Source organism: Eucalyptus grandis, chromosome 2, assembly GCF_016545825.1.
Source record: "Eucalyptus grandis isolate ANBG69807.140 chromosome 2, ASM1654582v1, whole genome shotgun sequence".
In the NCBI taxonomy this organism is placed as follows: Eukaryota; Viridiplantae; Streptophyta; class Magnoliopsida; order Myrtales; family Myrtaceae; genus Eucalyptus; species Eucalyptus grandis.
The window spans coordinates 12,983,819-13,005,728 of NC_052613.1; the positions used below are offsets into that span (position 1 = coordinate 12,983,819).

General features: G+C 37.6%; 1 protein-coding gene and 1 pseudogene across 1 annotated transcript; both read right to left on the bottom strand.

The window, feature by feature from the left end:
• Positions 1-1,248: 1,248 nt before the first annotated feature.
• On the bottom strand, positions 1,249-5,681 carry LOC120290514. The gene is made up of 2 exons (XM_039306792.1): positions 5,310-5,681; positions 1,249-1,485 (listed from the first exon to the last, which is right to left on the bottom strand). Exons 1-2 carry the CDS (start codon positions 5,679-5,681, stop codon positions 1,249-1,251), a joined length of 609 nt encoding a protein of 202 aa, XP_039162726.1.
• A 9,605-nt stretch (positions 5,682-15,286) lies between these two features.
• LOC120290515 lies at positions 15,287-18,384 on the bottom strand (annotated as a pseudogene).
• Between the last annotated feature and the right edge of the window lie 3,526 nt (positions 18,385-21,910).

The following is a 21,910-nucleotide window of genomic DNA, read 5'->3' on the forward strand; positions in this document are numbered from 1 at the left end:
AAAATCATATTAAATATTTGACGATACATTCTATACCTTGCTAAAAAGCGACCCTTGTACTGTAACAGTTACTGACTAGGAGATCAGTCTTTATACCTTAAATTCATCAAGGATTGAAGTACCAAGTCAAGTAACCGTCCAGACTGACTGATGAGCCCTAGATATGTTACAGTTTAATCTGATCCATCTCAAAGTTGCTCTTGCATGCATGTTAAGCCACTTCTTTGGGGCTAAAACTTACTACTCATTATTCTTGTCCTGCCCAGATAAGGTCATGTTAAAGCCATTAATGGTCCCGCGAACATTAAATTCCATGTAGCGAGGAGAGAAAAAGTTCTCTCATTATAATGGCAGAGGGACATCATGAGGACAAGGTAAACTAAAGGTAGGTCATGGTGAGTGAAAAGGACGGAAGGGAGGAGTGAAATACATGCACAACCTTTCTCAGCAAAATTCAGTAGTGAAATGATTAATACTTCACACTTCTGTACTTCACATGCTGGCAATCATACAAGATGATAAGTAAAATATCCAGACAAGGGTTCCAGCTAAAACTCTTAGAACAAAGAACCAAATACCAGTGCCAAGCTGCCTTGAAAAATCCACACAACTAGCAGAGGGAATTATGTCTATGAACTAGAGAAAATACCTTACTAACAAGAAACCCACTGAAATGAAAACTGGCAAAATGAAACCAGGGAAAACCCCCAGCTCAGACTTTTATCCTTTACCTTCAAGCCAATTTGCAAAAGAGGAGTAAAAAGCAACTAACTTAACCATAAGAATTGCAGGTGCTTGCGATATCCTGCCTATGCAATGACTAAAGCGGGACAAGTCAAAAACCAAGAATGTGCACCAACCGGTGCCTCAAGCCATCTGAGCTGCCTCTGTAATTTCTTCTGATTTTGAAAATCAGTATAAAGTGGCAGTGACATCCTTGTAGAACTGAGTCAGTAACAATTAAATCTTCTAAAATAGTATAGTCAGAAGGATGATAGATCCACCAGGAAGGGAAGCCTTTGGATTAAACAGTATGATCAGAGAACATCCCTAATTTGGGCCAAGGAAGAAGCCAAACATTTCATTCAAGTTGCAAGCATTGCTCATACAGAGGAAAAACAACAATATGAGCCAAACTGGGACCTTTCCACAGGGAAGTGCCAAAGCGCAATAAAAGCCAAGTTGGCCTAAACCCAGTCATCTAGCAGAAAGAACATGGTCTAATAAAGTAAAACCATGCACGTGAGTCTAAATTCCAAGTAAATCACGCAATTGCAAAGACATTTCTAAATCTTCTGTTACAAATGGAAAATCCAGGTCCTGGTTCTCAAAGAACATTGGCTGTTCTACCTCCACAGAGGGCAACGCGTCATCCATTTGCATCACATCTCCATGCTCAAACCTTCTAAAAAGCCAATCATCTGGTTTCTCCCTATGAATGTAATTGTGAATAGCGCATCCAGCGACGACCAACTTTACCTGTGTCTGCAATGGATAAGGAGGAGTTGATGTTAAAATCGGGAATCTGGCCTTCAAAGCACTGAAGATGCGATTCATGGCATTTCTCAATGATGAATGCCACTGATTGATGTTGCGACCAATTTTTCGGTTTGGACCACTTAAGGTTTGGCTAATGGATTATTAAGCCTAGACTTAATTCGGGCTCTCCCAAGCCCATACCAATTCGCGACTTAGGTTCATGTTTTTAGCATGCAATTGATTTTTAATCGGGAGTCGTCACTAATCTATTTTTTGGTGGGTCGATTAGAAACCCAAGTAAAGTAATGGGAGTTTCACTTTACTCCTACGAACCAAAGACTATGGGTACGGGGACTTGGTTACACTAGATTTCTCTAATGCCCTTTCGGTACCATTATTTTATTTTCAAAAAATGTTTTTGCAGGCAATTCGGATTGATTTTAAATCTATTTTCCTAACATGTGAGGTGATCATGCGGGTGCGCAATCCACCAATTTAACACCCAGATAAACAATAAATAAATTGCAAACACTTACCTCAAAGCAACGAAAGCATCTGCAATGTTAAGTTAAAAACCACATCAACAACCCTAGATATGGTTTCTAATTAACACGCAATTTCTTTTTTATTTGTTTTCACTTTTTTAATGAAAATCATGCAATATGCAATGCAATATTAACTAAATGACCTAATTCTAATGACATGCAATTTCTAATTAAATAGGCTTAGAAAAAATACTAAATGACATGCATCCCGGTGAATCTAGCCCTAATGATGTGCATATGAAATTTTTTCTTTTTCCTAAAAGAATGCATTTTAGGATAATAAATCTAATTTAACCTATGCCATTTTTTGTATTTTTCAGGTAAAATGTGAAAATTATCTAATTAGATTAAGATCCTATTTAATTTATATTAGGAATTAGGTTGAGCCAAATCCTAATTTGAACTAAAATATTATCTTGACCTAAATAATCCTAAAATGCAATATATCTAAAAAATGCCTAAACTTATAACAAATTTAAAAAATCTAAATTAAACTAAGTGCAATTTAACCCTAATATGCAATGACATGTAAAATATGCTTTAACACTACATTACATATGCATGATGATTTTTTGTTGTTTTTATTAATTTTCGAAATTAATAATTGCCAAATAATTAAAACATGCAACCTAAATTAAAATCTAGCAACCTAAATTGATTTTTTTTTTTTTTAAATAAAATTCTCATTCTAAACATGTAAACCCTAAAACATGCAATATTCTAATTCAGATAAACAAGGCAATTAAGACGAGACAATTCATTCAAAATCATCAGAAATATCGCACATCGTTCAGATCAAAAGACAATATTTCGCTAATAAAATCAATAAATTGATCTTAAGCCTTAAATATCAAAATAATCAATTTTATTCCCGCTTAATTAATTATTTCATCTAAGGCCTTATAGATGAAATAAAAAATCCTAGCGCGGTTGCGAATCTGGTAATATGTTGAATTTCCAATCATATACTAAAGACTAATTATACTAAAAAAACAAGATAAAAGTAAAATAAATTAAATAAAATAAACTAAAGAAAACTACCTAATGTGTTTTCTCTTGTTTTTTTTATTGGGCTTGGCAGCCGGGGGTGACGCTCGGACGGAGGACTCAGCAGCAGGTGCGGCGGCGTCGGGCTCGTGGGTCGCGGCGGCAATAGTGAACGGTGAGAGCTCGGTTGCTGCGGAGCAGTAGTGGAGCGGAGCAGGCCTCGGGTTTCGAGGTGCGGCGTCAGGTGTGCAGGCGCGGCGTCCGGTGAGCGGAGACGGGCGGCGAAGGCACCGGGTGCTTGGCTGAGGCGAGCGGCGCGGCGAGGTCAGGAGCGGCAGACTTCGGAACTTCGACGTCGGCTGGGCAGTAGCGGGTCGCGATGGCCGGTGCGGGTTCTCGGGCTGCTGCAGCGTCGCGGGGTCGTCGGGTGGTGTGCGCGAGTTGCTGCGGGTCGCAGGTTGCTACGCGGCGAGGCTTGCGAGTGCTAGTGCGCGGAGGCGCGGCGATGACCGGCTGAATCGCGAACCGGCGGGTTGCAGGCGAAGCGGAGGGACCTGCTGCAGGCGTCGGTGGCGGTGCGGAGGCGCAGTAGAGCTCGGAGATCGACAGGCGGCGTCGCGGCAGGGCAGGGTGTTGCAGTGGCGCGGCGTCGGCGAGGGCGGGAGCGCGGTCGTCGTGGGTGGTGCTGGTGCAGTGCTCACGGACAGAGGAGGTGCGACGCGAGCATGGGCAGGGGCTTCCACGCGAAGAAGACGAACAGTAGCTCCTGCTGCTTTTTTTCTTTTCTTTTTTCTTTCTGGCCACACGTCACTTCTGCACTCTTTCTCTTTCTTTTCTTCTGCAGCTGCTGACTTCTTTCTTTTCCTCTGCAGTTTGTCAGAGGGGAAAAGAAAGAAAAGACTTCTTGGACGACAAAAAGGGAGGAGGCCTTTCTCTTCTTTTTTGGTATTTTTCTTTCCTCTCTTCTCTCACGATCGTGCTTCTTTCTTCACGAAATTCTTTACGAACTTTTCTCTCCAATTTTTTTCCAATCTGAAAATTTTTCTGAATTTGCCGCCCCCGAATACTGTGCAGGTCAACCCCTTTTATAGTGATTCCGATCGGCCGCTTTCTATGGAAAAATTTAAACTTCCATCTTCTATTGCATTAAATCATGGATACAAATCGGAGCATGATTTTGCAATCAGCTCGATTTTGTATCGATTCCTTCCATTTTATCAAAATCCTTGCCATTTGTTCACCTGATTTTAAAATTGTTGCTGCATTTAATAAAACCCGGACATCCGTCGGAATTCCATATTTCCTTGCATACTTCAATCAAATCAATTTTCCCCTTTTTTATTTTTTCTTTTCATTTGTCTAAAAATGCAATTTTTATTTTCCTTATTTTCCTAGATTTGCTAAAAATAGGTGTCAACAATTGAACAACTCTTTTTTTGCATCCTGCGGATGACGAATCCCTAGGCAACCCATTCAAATGATAGGGTACATCATGATATGGGCTTAGTAAACCTGGCAGATTCACAGACTTGGTGTCCACCAGGTAGTGCCTGCCTGCATTAGTCAAATTGGCATGACAAGGTCCAGAGCCTAATCAAACGTACCAACAAGACACCTCTGACAAAAAAAGAAATGAAAATTAAATTGGAGAGATGTCGATAAAATAAGAACGACCTAAAATATCCTGTAAAGCAAGAGACTGAGATTGTTTTCTTCTAAGTAAATGTAACCACAGGTTGTCCAATGAAACTAGTAAATAAACCACAGATTCCTTTCAAGTAAAAGGTACCTTCCGGGACCTGCAATTTGTTATGCCTTGTGAGAGCAGAATGTAGGACTCGCAATTCAGATGCTGAGCCTTCCCACCCAGCCAAGATGTAATGAAACTTCAGATCAAATGAGCAAGCTGCACGTTTTGCATAAGTAAACCGTTTTTATTGCGGAAAGGTCCTTGTTCATCTACAGCTACTGTCACCAGGAATGGTATGCAATCAACTGCTCTAACACAGTCCTAGAAAACGAAGATGTAAAGAAATACACATCAAGGGCAGGTAATTTGTGTTTACATGTCATATTCGAGTTTCGTAATTGTGCCAAGTCGTTTCATTGAAAAACACTATATTTTTCATTAATTATTCTTGAAAACTTATATACATTAAATTTTGTGTGACTTTCAAGTTTGCCCCGTACGTGCCAATTCATGTCAAAGATTGTCGGCTTGGGATAACCGGAAAAATAAAGTTAAAGACAATTTACTTGCTGGCCTTTCCAGAAAAGTGAACTTGAGGGAGCAACTACCTTAAAGTAAGGGTATAATCTAGGATTTTCCAGGACTTCTTGAGGCACATCGCTTCTAGGAGGCTGAAAGAAATCCAAAGAAATCACCGTAATCGCATTCAAGACATTGTTGAAATGCCGACTAATGGTTTCTCCGGAATACCTAAACAGCTCTCGAACAGCTTGCGTCCGCAGGTTATGGCCTATTATGAACAAGAATATGGCCAACTGCTCCTCGATCTTGATCCCGTTCGTATGGCGCAGCAAGCCCCTCGACTGCAAGACCTGGCACAATTTGTAGAACACGTTCTTATCCATCCAAAAGTTGTCCAAGCACCATTCATCCTGACCATTAAGCACTTCATCCACGAACTGTGAACGAGTGCGAAACATGGGGGATCGTGAAGATGATCGGAAAATACAGGTTCGGGCCTAGTGAGCCCATAATCGCACGTAAATTGGAGTGGGTCATGGTGAAGGCCAATGTGCAGCCCGCCCCGATTACGGTTGGGCTTAGGTGGGCCTCCGGCCCATTAAAAAGCCCGTTTCTCTAATAGATTCCATTTCGAATGCCCCCCCAAAAAAAGACTGTTTTCTTTGGTCGAAAAAAGAAGAAGAAGAAGACTGGTTGACTCTGCTTCTATTTCCCCTTTCCCCATTTTCAGCCCAACTTTTGGGTTACCTCTTGCAGGAGGTGGGAGTTGAAACCCACTCCTGAAACTTACGCGTCCCCACTCCATCCCTTCCTGAGAATGTGGGGATTTGAACCCCTCACCTCCCCCTTCCATGTTGGAAGGGTAGCCACTGGGGCATAGGATTGCTTTTGTTAAGTTGTATTAAATTTAGGATTAACACCATGAAAAACTCAAAATTAGCATACTTATAACAAATTACCTCAAATTAATTTTTTTAATCAAAAAAAGTTCAAATCGGTACATTTATGACAAATTCATCGCTCATTAGTTTCCTTTCAATTTTACCTGAATTCGATGACACATGATAACTAACGAGTGTACCGGTTTGAGATTTTACCTTATGTTTATCACAAATATATTAATTTATTATTTTGCTTTTGCAAATTAGTATTATTATCATTTTTGGGCTAACTGTGGAGGCTACAAGACAAAGGTTGAAACTTGGCACCAACATAACTTCGCAGGCTCCTAGATATACTGTGGTACTAGCATGTGCATGTTTCTCTCGCCTAACGTATCTTTGCCTTTTTATTTTATTTTTTTTGTTTACATTAGATAAATTAAAAATGTACATTAATTGCTAATTTTTATTTAAAAAGAAAATAAGATAAGGAAGGTCCAAATTAAAAATTGAATATTACTTTTCTCTTGATCACATTTCATAAGATGACATGTGCTTTTGACATGTTCATAACCACCAGGGAAAAGAAAAAGTGAATTTAATCTTTTTTTTTTGTCGAACGATAAATTTAATTTAACACGTGAAAATGAAGCTGTAATGCATTGACATTATTTCTTTGAGATAAAGGTGTGGTGCAAAAAGAATTCGAATTTGAAATTCTATCGTATTCTAAAATTCTATCAAATTATAGAAATTCTATTGATTAATTTTATTTATATGAAGTAATAAAAATATTAAATAATCCAAATTTATTAAATATTAAATAATAAACTATAATATAAAATATACTAATATACCTAAAATATTTAATAAATATAAATACTAAATAATAAATTGATTTTTTTTTTTTGTATTCAAAGCGATTAGAAAAGACTCGTTTCATTTCAATATGGATTGAAGTGTTACCCATAAAAATCTTCATTATCATTTCATTTAATTTCTGAATTAAAACGGAAGGTGTCCTTTTTTATTTAACCGAGACGTGTTCGTAGTTTATGCTCTCCTGAAATGGAGATCTTGCTACAAAATAAGATTCAATCTCTCTCTAAGCAAATTCAACAGATACTTTCAATCTCAATTTATACCAAAAGAAAATTGTATGAAAAGTTCGCATATTCTGCTGAGAAAGATCATATTTGTTTGGTAAAAGACATAATCATAATCCAAATTAAATTGAAATTCCAAAACGTTGTAATCGTGATCTTTAAATCTCCAACACTATTAGATTAAAATCTAAATCTTGTACTTAGAAAAATTGAGAATGTGTCACAATAAGCTTCTACTTTTTACTCTTTGCCTAGTTAAAAATTTAGCAACGGAATTGCACTTTGAATATTTTTAATTTGAAATAATGTTGACATATAGATTCACCCACGATTTTTTCGCAATTTTCAAAATATGGATAATATTTTAAATTGTGGCAGGAAAATAAAATATGATTTTGCTCAATTCAAACAAAGTTTCATTCCACAAAAAAATCAGTTTCATCCCGCAAAAGTATTTTCATTTCTCTAGATCAACTATAATGTCTTCAAACATTCTCATTCACACATCACCTATATTTTCAAAAGTTTTGCCTAAATTTGACAATTTGATTTATTTCTATTTCGCGAATTGCGGTACTATTTTTCTAGTTTTAAGATCAATAAACTATCTAATTCTCCAAGTACAAGAATATTTACATCTTGCAAGTATCACAACTGTGACATCTGAAATTTTCAAACTCATAATTATGTGACACTCAAAAATTTCAGTACCTGATAGTGATATTTACGCTACGTTTGGTTGTCCGGATTTCTAATTATAATAGGATTGGATATGATAGAATACGACATCCATGGGATTTTACTAAATCTTGTCCATAATTATGTGAACACCCGAAGTCGCACGAGATACGGGCTTTGAAGAACCCATGTCTAAGTCATGGGTTGTAGGCCCATCCTTAAGACAATGCCCTTAAATCTATTTCCTGCCCCGAGGGGAAGGTCGCGACAAGCGTTCACTATATACGTTTATTTTTATAAATAAGAACAAATTAAAATTCAAGTTTTGCTTCTTCCGCATCATTCATTATACTCCGTTTCCAAATGGGCGTTGTAAAAATTTCTGGTACGTGCCTTTCCTCTCATTAATTAATTTTTCAAAAATCTACTCCTACTCTCAATTTTAGAAGTCATGTAATGTGATATAGAACTAAAATATAGGCAAATTAGAGTCAATGTATGTACTTACTCTAAAATAAACGTGTACCAGAAAATGAGGAGAGTCAATAAAAGTAATTATGGAGGACGTGATCCCACTACTCGAGCGTACAAAGTAGTGTACATGCATGACTAAATTGGTTATACATGATGTCATAATACGTTATGAAGATGTAAGGTACAGCTAAATAAGATTTTAATTGATGGAACCGAGACCACATTCAATCTTCAACTAGCATATCCCAACGATTATCAATTTACAGCTCCGTCAAAGGCTATAAAACAAGCATGTTAGAATGATGATAAGAAAGATAAATGAACATATTATATATGTTGTTGCTAAAAAAAACATATTATATATGTCACAACATATATAATATGTCGGGTGACCTTTCTCTTGCGAACGAAGCAAATCGATCGAATGAATAGATATAACAGTATCTTAGGTTAGCAAGTGATCTGAAGTCGTAAATTCTCCTTCGGCGTGAATTCGAATAGACAAAAATGGAACTCGCCCTCCACCTTTGGCGAGCAATTTCCGATGCGGTACCGCCATTTCTCTAATTGCAGTGGGTGAGATCATCCCACGACAGTTAAAAGAGAATAAAGATGATTGTTTATCAGCAAACCGACTTTCTTTAATCATAATGATGAACTCCTACGAGATGGTTTTTCCCTTTGCCAGCTAGGGTACCGCCAAATCGAACTTAAACAGATAGAGTGACACCAAATATTCAGAGTTCGTATCGGTCTAGCTTCAGCGAATTATATTCAAGGACTACCCAACAACTTCCATTCGATAGGTAAGGCTAGCTCGACAAGCTCACTTGTAAGTGGAGAAGCGAGGCAATGGCGAAACGACCTTAAAATAATGATAAAATTAGGATTCACTCGATGACTTCAAGAAGCAGATGATTTACTGCATGCTCGGCATTCGAGTATCATCATGTAAACCGGATGGGAATTAGATGGTTCCTGCTCGAACCAATTAAGGGCTAGTGCTTCTGAGGGTAACAATGAATTAAGATGAGCTGATTATATCTTTCTCGCAATAGAGTATGGTATACATTTCCCGAGCGCCTCAACAACCTGACACAAGCCCTTCATAAACCCTATTAGGGTATGTCACACACCAAGAACATATTCAAAATTGCATTAACCCAATAGTGATAAAAGAACCAACAGCTACCTCCCTCGTATTAGCGTTACTATGACTCGTGCGCCAATGTGAAGTTCGTTGTCCTGGGTTTACATACAGAAAGTTTGTAAAAGCACGAGCCATGAAAACACACCCATGGCTTGCCTAAAACTTCGACTCTGATCTCGTATATCTCAGACTTGGTGTATCTCAACTTTCTAAAACATTGCATCTCTCCTCTGTATTAAAACGATAACTTTTTAGTGCTTTACATACAGAAAGTTGGATCCTTCTTGTCCTCGATCAGTGTCAACGCGGCAGGCTTCCAAGGAGGTGACCAAGGCGCTGCCGCAGCCTCACCATGGCAATTCGCTGGCTGCAGCGGCGGAGACGGACTGCAAGGACTGACCTTCTTCTCTGGGCACCCCACCCTCGCGGGACCATCAGGAAGTGATATCTCAGCTGTGAGGGCAGCTTGATTGTCCTCTTGAGTGACGGCAAGATTGACCTCCGCGGGTTGTTCCATAGCTGTTTCTTCTGTTTTTTCCTGAGTGGGAAGTAGTGGATACTGGATACCAGCAGTCGTATAAGAACTCCAAGGATACTGTAGTACGAATCGGCGTTGAGTTTTTTTTGTCCTGTAGCGAAAAGGCAAGGGAGATTTTAAGAATCTTTCTTCCGCCCTTCGTGCCTCGCTATTTTTCGTCGCTCTTCCGTCCCTCGTACCTCTATTTTTTTCTCGTCGCTCTTCCGTCCTTCGTATCTCGCTATTTTTCGTCGCTCTTCCTTCCTTATCTTGTCGAATGATAATTAGGCACGTCAGGCTCGCTCTTCCGTCCCTTGTACCTCTATTTTTTTTCTCGTCGCTCTTCCGTCCTTCGTATCTCGCTATTTTTCGTCGCTCTTCCTTCCTTATCTTGTCGAATGATGATTAGGCACGTCAGGCGAGTCAAACGGTGGAAGACACTTAGGGATTTGAAATTTTCTCTTGTTTGGACGCTATATATTTCATGCATTTTGCTAGCATAACCATTATTGAGGTAGTATGAAGATAATAATCTATTATGAGCCATAAATTCTTTAAAAAATACGTTTCATAATAATTTATAATGATTTTTTATTTAATTTTCTATGATCTAGAATAGATTGTTATTATCATTATACATTAAAGAATATCACGTAATCATTTTTTTATTTTTTTCCAAAAACACTATATTTTTCATTAATTATTCTCCAAAACTTATATACATTAAATTTTGTGTGACTTTCAAGTTTGCCCCATACGTGCCAATTCATGTCAGCTTGGGATAACCGAAAAAATAAAGTTAAAGACAATTTACTTGCTGGCCTTTCTAGAAAAGTGGACAAACTTGAGGGAGCAACTACCTTTAAGTAAGTAAGGGTGCGTTTGGTAGCCATTCTGTTTCGGGGAATACTTTTTTTATCGGAAATGGTGCTTTTTGATTTTGTTCCCGAGAATAATTTCTGAGTAAAAAAGCACACTTAGTAACTGTCTAAAATTTCTATTCTCGTGATAAAAATGCATTTGGTAAGATTCTTAAATTATTTTATTTCTTCTTTGTAGCCGGTCGCCGACCATCGCCATGGCCAGCAACTAGCTAGGCGAGGTCTGACAAGGCTCGACCTCACCTTGGCCTGGCGAGGGCAAGCCTCATCGTGGCTATGTGAGGCTCGGCTTCGTCGGGCCACTGCCACGGCGAGGTTCGGGCTGGTAACACTTCATGGGACGATACTCTTTCTTAGAATTAATCTATTTTAGTATTTAATTAGTGGCAGAAAACAGTAACATTAGCTCTAATTATATCCTGGAAATCAACATATTGATGGGTGATTTGAGCTTAAAATTACCATTATTTCACCTTTAGCCCAGCCTTACATTACAAACCGAGAAAAGTTCTATTGATTTTTGGTTGGATAATCAGCTTACATTAGTGGAGAGAGAGGAATGAAAAGCAAACCTATAAGATTTGATCATAATTATTGAGAATTTTTGAGAGGTTGCATGTCAATGTGAATTTATTTGGATTGCATATAATTCGAAAAAGATGAGGACTCACACACATACACTTGGATCACATAATTAGAATTGGTCTTAACTTATAAATCAATTTCAATGTTTGAATAAAATTTGTGTTTTTCTTTGAATTGTGAATTTGAGCAATTATTGAAAGATGTCATGGAGGAGGTAGTTAGCTTGAATATGTGTTATGTATTGATTTTGCTCGAGGACTAGCAAAATGTTGAGTTTAGGGTTTGATAACTTTATTAAAATAGAGTTATTTTACAAAAACTTGTTTGTAAAATTCTAAACGCAAGTGAACGTGTCAAACAAGTAATATAATGATAAGAAAGAGTATCGTTCCACGGAGATTGATGATTAATAAACTAATTAAATACTAAAATAAATTAATTCTAAAATTTATCTAACAAATCAAAATATAATTGAGAATAAATTTTTAAAAAATTTGAAGACTAAATACAGTAAATCAATCAGATAAATATGTTAGAGCATCCAATTTCTTTATAACCATTAGAAATGAATTTCATGATTTTTATGTTTTGCAATCGATTCCATTCATGTGAATTATATATTATTGTGCATAATGTTTTTGAGTGACTGGCCACCACTTGAATGATCCGATATATATATATTTGAGATTGAGAAGTGATAATATGTAATTGCTCATTATAATATATAATCATAAATTAAACATAGATAAAAATATATCGCGTTATTTGTGTAGCTTTCGATGATAAAGTAATCTAAAAGACTCATTGTAAGTTTGGAATATTCATAGTTTTTAATGCACTTATATTTATTTTAATTCACATAGAGATATAGTGGATCAATAAACTGAGTAAGTTTGTTATACCTAGAGATAAGATAGTAAGGGCACGTTTGGTAATCATTATGTTCCGGGAAACAATTTTTGAACCGAAATAGAAAAAACTATTTTTGAGCAAGAGAATACGTTTGGTAACTGCACAAAATTTCTATACCGGGAATAGAAATACATTTGGTAAAATTTTTAGATTTTTTTAATTTTTTTAATTTTTAATTGTTTTATTATTATATTTTCTTTTTCCTTTTTCTTTTTCTCTTTGGCCGATCGCCGCCCACCACCATGGCCGGCGACCGGGTGGCGGCGACCGGCTAGGCGACATCCCGCGAGCTTGCCAAAGGCCAGCCGGCCCGGCGAGGCTCGCCTCGCTAGATCTGGGGGAGACCAAGCCTAGCTGTTGACCAGGCAAGCCTCGCTGTGGCCAAGCCTCGCACAGCCACATTGTGGCTCGGTGTCTCTGGGTGCTGATGACACTCCGGCGAGGTCGCCAACCCTCGTCTACTTCTTGTTTCTGTTCTTTTTTTGTTCCCCAAAACAAAAGAACAAAAATATTTATTCCGGGGAATGGAAACACATTTTAACAAACATACCCTAAATAGATTAGAAAATTCTGCTTTTACATGTTTGATATCGTTCTTATACCCACAGTAATATGAAATTCATATCTAGTGGTTATGGTGAAATAAGATGTTTTAACATATTTATTTGATTGATTTAATGCATTTAGTCTCCAAATTTTGTTTTTAATTTAATCTCAATTATATTTTGATCTATTAGATAAATTTTAGAATTAATCTATTTTAGTATTTAATTAGTTCATTAATCATCAATCTCCGTGGGAAGATACTCTTTCTTATCATTATATTACTTGTTCGACACATTCACTTGCGTTTAGAATTTTATGAACATTGAGCCTTGCTAGGATCGGGTGAGGCCCGCCGGCCCGGCCACCGGTGAGGTTGGGCGAGCCTTGCCAGTGGCTAAGCTTGTCTCTAGCAAGCTCGCCAGACTGGTTGCCGGCGATTGGCAGCAATGGGCAGCTGATCGGTGGCGTAGATGAAGAAGAGAAAATGGAAGAACAAGAAAAAAAGAAAATAAAAAGAGAATATATGGGCTTGATTCTAGAATTGTTCCCAAGAACAAGAATTAAATTTTCTATTATTATTATTGATTCCGTTTCAAATCTACTTCTAGGAATAAAAAAATAGAAACTTGTTCTCAGGAATAAAAATTTTACTAGACACAATTCTATTCTAAAACTACTCGAGAATAAAAAAATATAAATTTTTACTATTTTGTCGTTTACCAAACAAGGCCTAAATTGCTAGGACTATAGGTGAGCATCGGTCTAGGGTCGACCTTGGACCAACCTTGGACTAGCCCAACTCTAGCGATCCTGGCCTGGTTCTTGGGGGGATTGAGTCGGTCCTCGGTTCTAGAATCCCTGGACCAGTACTGTGCGAATTTGTTCTCGGTCCTAGGAGTTTAGGGTCGATCCAGGTTGGACCGACCCTAATCGTATATAATATATATAATATATATCTAATATATTATTTATAAATTTTTCTATATAGTGAAAACCTAAGTCAAACGACGTTAATAGCATTAAACGACTCCGTAGTGAGAAGTAATTTTACACTGTTTTTTTAATAGCTTAGAGTTTTAATGTCTTTTACGGCATCAACAACCATATTTACAAATGAAGAAAATGTCTTTGTGAGGAGTCCTCATGGCGTAAATAGCTCCTCGTGGTATCCTCCTCTAGTACTTGTTCTTTTATATCTTATTTGTCCTCTTAGTCTTCAACTTACCAAATTCGAAAAAAACAATTTCTTCGCTTGCCATTCGACACTCGCCTCCCTTGCTTCTCGGTTGCTTGCGTCGCTCAATGCTCGACACTCACCCCACTCACCGCTCGACACTCACCCCACTCGACGCTTGCCTCTCTTCACTGATCTCGCTCGTCGCCAAACTCATTGGATCATCCAGTCCTTGGTCGCCTTTTTTAGGAAGTGCAAAAAATGAAACAAAAAAAAAAAAAAAAATTATCGGTTGGTCCTGGATTGACCCCCGGAACCGAACTAAACTCATTGGGTCGATCTGATCCTCGGTCCGATACTCAAGGCCCGTTTGGTTCATCTTTAGAGAAATGCTCTTGGGAGAATGCAAATATCTTTAAGGTAAATGGGTTTTCCAAAATACTAAACTGTTTGGTAAACTATAACTGAAAAGTATTTTAGGGAAATACAAAACTGTTTGGTAAACATATATTTGAAAAGCCCTTTGGTATGACCAAATTAAGTTTTTTAGCTTTAGTATTTTTAAAATTGCAAAAAAGAAACAATGGTTATATAACCTTTTACATTTTCATGTTGAGAGTAATGTAAAAGATACACATTAGTAAATTTATTTAAAAATTATATTAAAAGAATTTGATTATAGATTAGATGTAAAGCTTAACTTTTGGTATAGGATTTTTTTAGGTTTGTTTTCAACTTTAAATAGTTTTTTTAATTATCATAGTATTAATAATTTTCGTTAATTAATGATCATTTTAGTATTAAGCGAGGGCACCCACAACAGTGGAAGTTGTGACGAATGAACTTATTTTACCAGCATGACAATAGCACCATCCGTCGCAGAGTGTTGCAATGTGTCGTCATTGAGATACTGCGGTCATGTTTACTCAATGAGAAATAACTATTGTCTGATCATTGTATTGACGACATGGTACCAAATTATTCCTTATTTTATAAGGGGGGCTGTACTTAAGGTCGTTGAAATATTAATCTAGAATCTTCCAGTAAGATTTATTTATGAACCATGGTACAGCAAGGCAGCTCCATGGACTTTGCAGTTTAATATCTTCCAGTAAAATATTAATCTGCCTCTTTTGATCAGTGGTGATGCACTTTGCATAACTCTTCCAGCGTGCTCAAAGCTTGCTTTTTGGAACCCCGATTGGCACGTCCCGTGACCTCTTTTCCACTGCTCAAGAAAGTTGCTTCACTGCCTCTTTTGGCAGATGATGAGGCCGGCTCAACCAAAGTCCACCATCGACTATAAGTGTGGTTCCGTTGACAAATTTACCTTACAACAATATCCATGAGCAATGTCATTAGAAAGCTAAACCTTATATAGAGCCAAGAGAAATAACACAGTCACCAGTAAAACATTATTCAAGTTCTTTAGGCTGCAAAACCTGTCAATACCAGGGCTGGCCTTGTTGAAAACTGTGAGCCCTTTTCATGCACGAGACCAAAATTTAAGACTCACTCTGTCCCCTCCTCCCCTAAGTGTAATTAACAACTAAGTCCTCAGTGTTCATCCTTGATTTTCTTCTCTTGAACCAACAGTTATTGTTTTGCTTTAAGTGTCACACTAGACTGCATATATCATTAGCAAAGGGACACCAACCAACGAGAGATACTTCAAGGTCACAACTTACGATGTAGACTAGGGAAAAGCAAGACATTGAATGCCGAGAGCTTAAGAAGACAAGTGACTCAATGAATTAAAAGTGGACTTATATGCAAATTCAAAGTGAATGAGTTACTAACCTGCATCCGAAGTAAGGTAAAGAGCTGCCATAGCAATGTCCCATGTTTTGCCTAGTTTATATAGAGGCATATAATCTCTGGCTTTGCTATCAATTTCCTGAGGAGCGAGCTTACTCATGCCAGGAGTGTCACCAATGGGGCTAGGAGCTATTCCATTTACTCTAATATCATAATCAGCTCCCCACTCTAGCGCAAGGTTTCTTGTGATTGCATCAATAGCTGCCTGTAATAAATTAATCTGTGTGAGACCACTGCAAAGCTCACATCTCTCCTAATGCGAGCAAACAATGTCATGGGATGGATTTGGTCGAATCCTCATTCAAAAAGTAATCATAAAAAAAGGGAAACCTGCAGACATGCTGTTCGATATGACCAACCTTAGCTGCAGAAACGTGGACTTGATACCATGCTGCTGTATAATGCAAAGTGGCACTTATGTTCAGTATAGTTCCACCACCCGAGGAGCCTCTTCCAAGTCCTCCCTTCTTAAGATACTTAAATGTGTGCCAACTGAATCAATGTCCATAACTGCATGAGGATTATCTGCTATGGTAGTGCCCTTAGATGCTTTGAATTAAATCATTTTCAGCAACTAGAGATCCCCCTCTTTATTGAGCTAGGTTCAGACTTCTTATAGACTCAAAAAGGCACATGTAGAAAAGGACAGTACCTATCCGAAACCCGTTGGGAGACAAATCTTCAGAGGAAACAAGAAAATTGCCAACAACAGCATTGATTAGAATATCCAGCCTGCTAAAATGCCTGAAAGTGGACTCTACAACTCTCTTAGCATCGTCTTGTTTGCGCACGTCGCCCTCAAAGCCAACAGCCTACGAAGTCATCATCAGCAAAGGAATGTATAGACAAGTAAAAAAGAACTGACTTCAAAGCATGTCAGTTGGAACAGGAATTTGGGGTCGGCCTAACCCAATGATAAGTAGATTAAAAGCATAGCAAGGTGGAGATCAAACACCGTCATCATCTCGATGGGAATGTCATGCCAGCTGAAGCCTTATCAGAAACAATAAATTAACAAACCGGCTCCCCCAATATGCAGCTAAATTCAGTGCATGCAGTCACAACAAGTGAAGGCGCTCTGAAGCTCAATCCTCTAATTCCAAACAGGCTAGAGATAGACAAGATTCACAGAAGACATCCCCATTCAAAAGAGAGTAATACTAGGGGATTATATATAATACACACAGCATCGCTCAGCTCAACAAGAAGGTAATAGTTCGCGGATCTGTAGCAGTGGAGAGATGAGAATTCAAGTTCAATCGAGGGAGGGAGCAGAGACAAGGGGACGACGCTCACGGGGATTTCGAGAGAAGCGAGAGCGGTGACGGCGGAATCGAGGATGGGCTTGTGACGACCCATGATGGCGACGGAAGCTCCATGCTTGCCCAGCTGGGTGGAGATCTCGAATCCAATGCTGAAACCGCCACCCCTGATCAAAGAGAAACAAAACCAACCTCGGATCTCGGATTCGCTCGCTCATCAAGAGGGTAGAAGATCCAGATCTCAGACTCGCTCGCTCGTCGCGACAAACTTCGACCTTGATGGAGTGGTATGAGTTGCAGGGAGAGAGAGACGAAGAGAAGAGAGCCGTTGTCGCATGATGGAGTAACGTTGCAAAACAGGGAAAAGCGTTGAAAGAGTTAAGGTTTTGTTTAGTATGGGGGTAAAAATGGACTTTTTTTTTTTTTTTTTTTATACCCAGGGGACCCCGTATAGCCGGCAACCAGCAAGGTAAACCCTAGAGCGACGCTAGCGGAGGACCCACCACCCTGACGTCGCGCTTAAGATCCTATGCATCCCGTAGGATTCGAACTCCTCCATTCTAGGTAGACATCATGGGAGCTCTTATTCAGTTAGGCCACCGCAGGCAGTGGTGGTAAAATTGGACTTTTAATAAAATTTTGAAGGTAATATAGGCAATCAGAAAAATTCATTAATAACGGCATCAGCATGCCAAAAATGCTGAAATGCCCAAAGCAGGTGGGGGAAGGGGAGCTCCAAATGCTAAACCAAACACCAAATTTTTTTCCCAATAGGCTTTGGGCTAGCCGAACCAAACGGGGCCTCAATAGGGTCGATCCTTGGTCTAAAAAATTGAGAATCAATACCGTATGGGTTAGTCCTAACGTTAAGGGATGGACCGACCCAACCTGGACCATGCTCACTGCTAGCTGGGACTTCTTTGAGGACGTCACTTCCAAGAGGCCGAAAGAAATCTAAAGAAATTGCCGTAGTTGCATTCAAGACATTGTTGAAATGCCGACTAATGGTTTCTCCAGAATACCTAAACAACTCTTGAACAGCTCGCGTCCGCAAGTTATGGCCTATTATGAACAAGAATATAGCCAGCTGCTCCTCGATCTTGATCCCGTTCGTATGGCGCATGAAGCCCCTCGATTGCAAAACGTGGCACAACTTGTAGATCACGTTCTTATCCATCCGGGAATTGTCCAAGCAGCATTCATCCTAACCATTAAGCACCTCATCCACGAACTTGGCACCCCCAGATGGTACCCCGGCGATAGCGCCTTCGGCATAAGGTTTTCGGAGCCGCCATCCTTCTCATCATCAAAGCTTTCCATGACCCAAAAGCAAGACCCTGTAAGATCTTTCAAGCAAAAAACACGTTCAGGAACTCGTTCCTTCTAGCACACGTGCGTACATCGCATACTCTTAAGACCCACAAGAAAACAAAAGATTGTTGGGCGCAAATTGCGCAACCCTAATATCTCCATAACCAGAACAAGAACATGCATAATTGAGTAGAAAGATTAACGCACATTGGGATCCATCGAATATAAAGCGGAAGTAGAAAAGGGATTACCCATATATCAAGGGGATCCATGCATCAAGTCCTTCTCCTTTATTGCTCTCCATATCATTGGCTTAATGAGGCGACCCCCCTTACGTTTAGCGTTAGGTAAACGCCCCTTAGGTGAAGATACATGTGAGAATTAGGGTTAGATGAGAGACTTGAATACTATTTATAGAGATTTCAGCCAGGCCCCCTCATTACGGGTCGGACTCAACTCGGCCCACACTAGCCAGCCCCATATTAAACTAATTAAGAAACCTTCTATCTCACCTTAGACCAACCTTGTTTTACGGTAGTTGTAAAAATAGTAAATTAAAATATCAATTAATATAGTCCACATTAGGAAAAACTCTTACATTCTCCCACTTGGACTATATTAATTGAAATCGTACCTTATGTGCGCACATTGGTCCAGAGATAATTCTTAATAGTCAATCATATCCCATAAAATCTTAAACACACAATCATGGCGGTAACTACATGTATACACACAGAGCCTTCCATGGTTACGAGTGCTCTCAACTTTATTGATATAAATTCAATATAGTAGTGTGTCAAATTGATAACATCTCTCATAGAGAGATCCCATTTGTCAGTCACAATTTTCTTACCCTAGGCGATACAAAAAAATTTGTGCAACTAGAGAATGCTTTATGGTTCCAATGAACCCACATATATCTTATCCTTACGATTAACTTTTATTTATGTATCACAAGACATATGCACAATACTAATAATCAGATGCTCGGATGCCCCTAGCCTTCACTCAAGGTTTAAGCAATACCTTGAGACTTTCAACAATATATATATTCAACATAATAACAATCCATTCAAAAATATTTATTGAATGCAAAAGTTGACATATATATTAAAGTGTTACTAAATTGTAACAAAACAAATGTAAATTTTATTCAAAGAAAAATAAAACACAGCTCCCACTAAATAACATCATTTCATGATACTCTTAGGCCCATGCTAATGACATGTCGCTCAAATACACATGAGCATAGGCCTTTAATCAGTGGATCTGCAACCATATCATCTGTGAAAATATGTTATATTATTACGTCACCTTTCTGTACCGTTTCTTTATGGTAAAAAATTTTGACCACCATATATTTAGACCCCTTGATATCTCTGTAGTTAATAAAAATATTACAAATTTATTGTCTCAATACAATCGTATGAGTCTATCCATAAAGTTAAAAATGATCAACTTCTTCATGAGGTTCTGGAGCCTAATAACCCAAGTAACAACCTAAAAAAATGTTACTAACACAACTTACATAGTAGAAAATGACATAGAACTTTATTTACTGCACTTTCTACTAACATAAATATGTATTCCGTTATTGATCACATATCATCCTAACAACCATCAAAATTTACATTTGAATACCTTACTAGCTGCAAGAATTGAACATATTTGTAAATTAGCATATAATCTTTTGTCCTCTTTAAGTACCTTAAAACATTCTTGACAGCAACCCAGTATGATTGATTTCTGCGTAGAAGTTCCATCGCAAAGATGATATTTACTCTAGTACAAATTTGAGCATACATTATACTCTTAAATGCATTGACACAAAGTATACCCTTTAATTAGATTTTCTCAATATCTAAATAAGAACAATATGATAGATTCAGTTCATCACCCTTAATAATAGGAGCAATTCCTGGCTTGCAATAATGTATATTGAATAATTCCAAAATACGATCAGCAAATGTCCTCCGAGAAAATCTAATAAAATATGATGAGAACCATCCTTACGAATCTCAGTGCAAAGGACAAAAGATACATCAAGGTTACTGCTTATAAGCAAAATATCATGTTCACAGATTATGAGAAAAATAAATTTCCTCCCACTGACCTTGCAGTATATTGAATTACTTTGTTCTCAATTGAACAAAATAACAACATTATGAAACTTTAATAATATTGTCTGGAAACTTGCTCAAAACCATGAATTAAGACTTTTCAGTCTACGCACAAATTTACTTGAATCTGCTGCAAAATCATCTAGTTGCACTATATAGATTTTGTATCTATTTGACGTAACTTCATATCAAAAAAAAAACTATTAATGCAACGTTCACTAATATTTATTTTTTCACTATTAACTATCCACCCATCTTTCAAAGTGAAAATTTTATTATCTTTTATGGCATCTAATCACATACTTAATTAAGAACAAGAAACGACATTTATATAAGTTGCTAAAACAACCATGTATTGGATATTGTAATCATGCTCTCACAAATAGACTATATAGTCTGATAGTATAACTGATCATCTTTCCCTAACAAATTTCTTTAATAAAGCTGCAACCACTTCATTCTACACTTGAGAGTTTTAAGAAATTTCATTGTTAACAATATCAAGAATAATACCTTAAACCTCAACAAGTTTAATCTATGGTACAGGAGATTCCATAATTATTTGAATATGTAAAGACAAAAACACAGTAACCTCCATCATACTATTATCTTTAATAGTTTGAGAGCAGCTATCCTCTAAAATTACGTCAATCTTTAGAAACTTTAGAATATGTGATTCCATAATTTTTTTACATTCTTTAGGGTCATAAAATCAATACCCCTTTAACAATCTAGATAAGATACAAAATAATTCAAAGTAGATCTAAATTCCAACACACTTAATATTGAATTATATAACCTCACTTCTGCATGATACCTCTAAATTTAATATGATTCAAGTAATTTATGTCTAGTCTATAATTCTAAAGAAGTTTATGAAATAACTTTAATAAGAAACACATTTTGTATGTGAAAAAGTTGCTTTCATAATATTAGCCCATAGAAGATCGGATAAATTAGTCTTACTAATCATACTCATCATCATGTTTCATTATGGTGCTTCTATGCCTTTCGGTCAAATCTTTTTGTCAGGATTTTCAGCCATGGTAATTAAGTTACCACCTCAGAATTTACCAAGTATTTGACAAATGACCCTTTAAGCTATTTCGCATTGTCATATTCGCCAATATACTCACGACCACTATTAAGCCTGAGAACCTTTTAAGACTAGTTGTAATTGTTTTATTCTTTATCTCGGCCATTTTCCTTAAATAGAAAACTTTTGGAAATAACCTCTTTAATCATATACGAGATGTATATGCCATGAAGTTA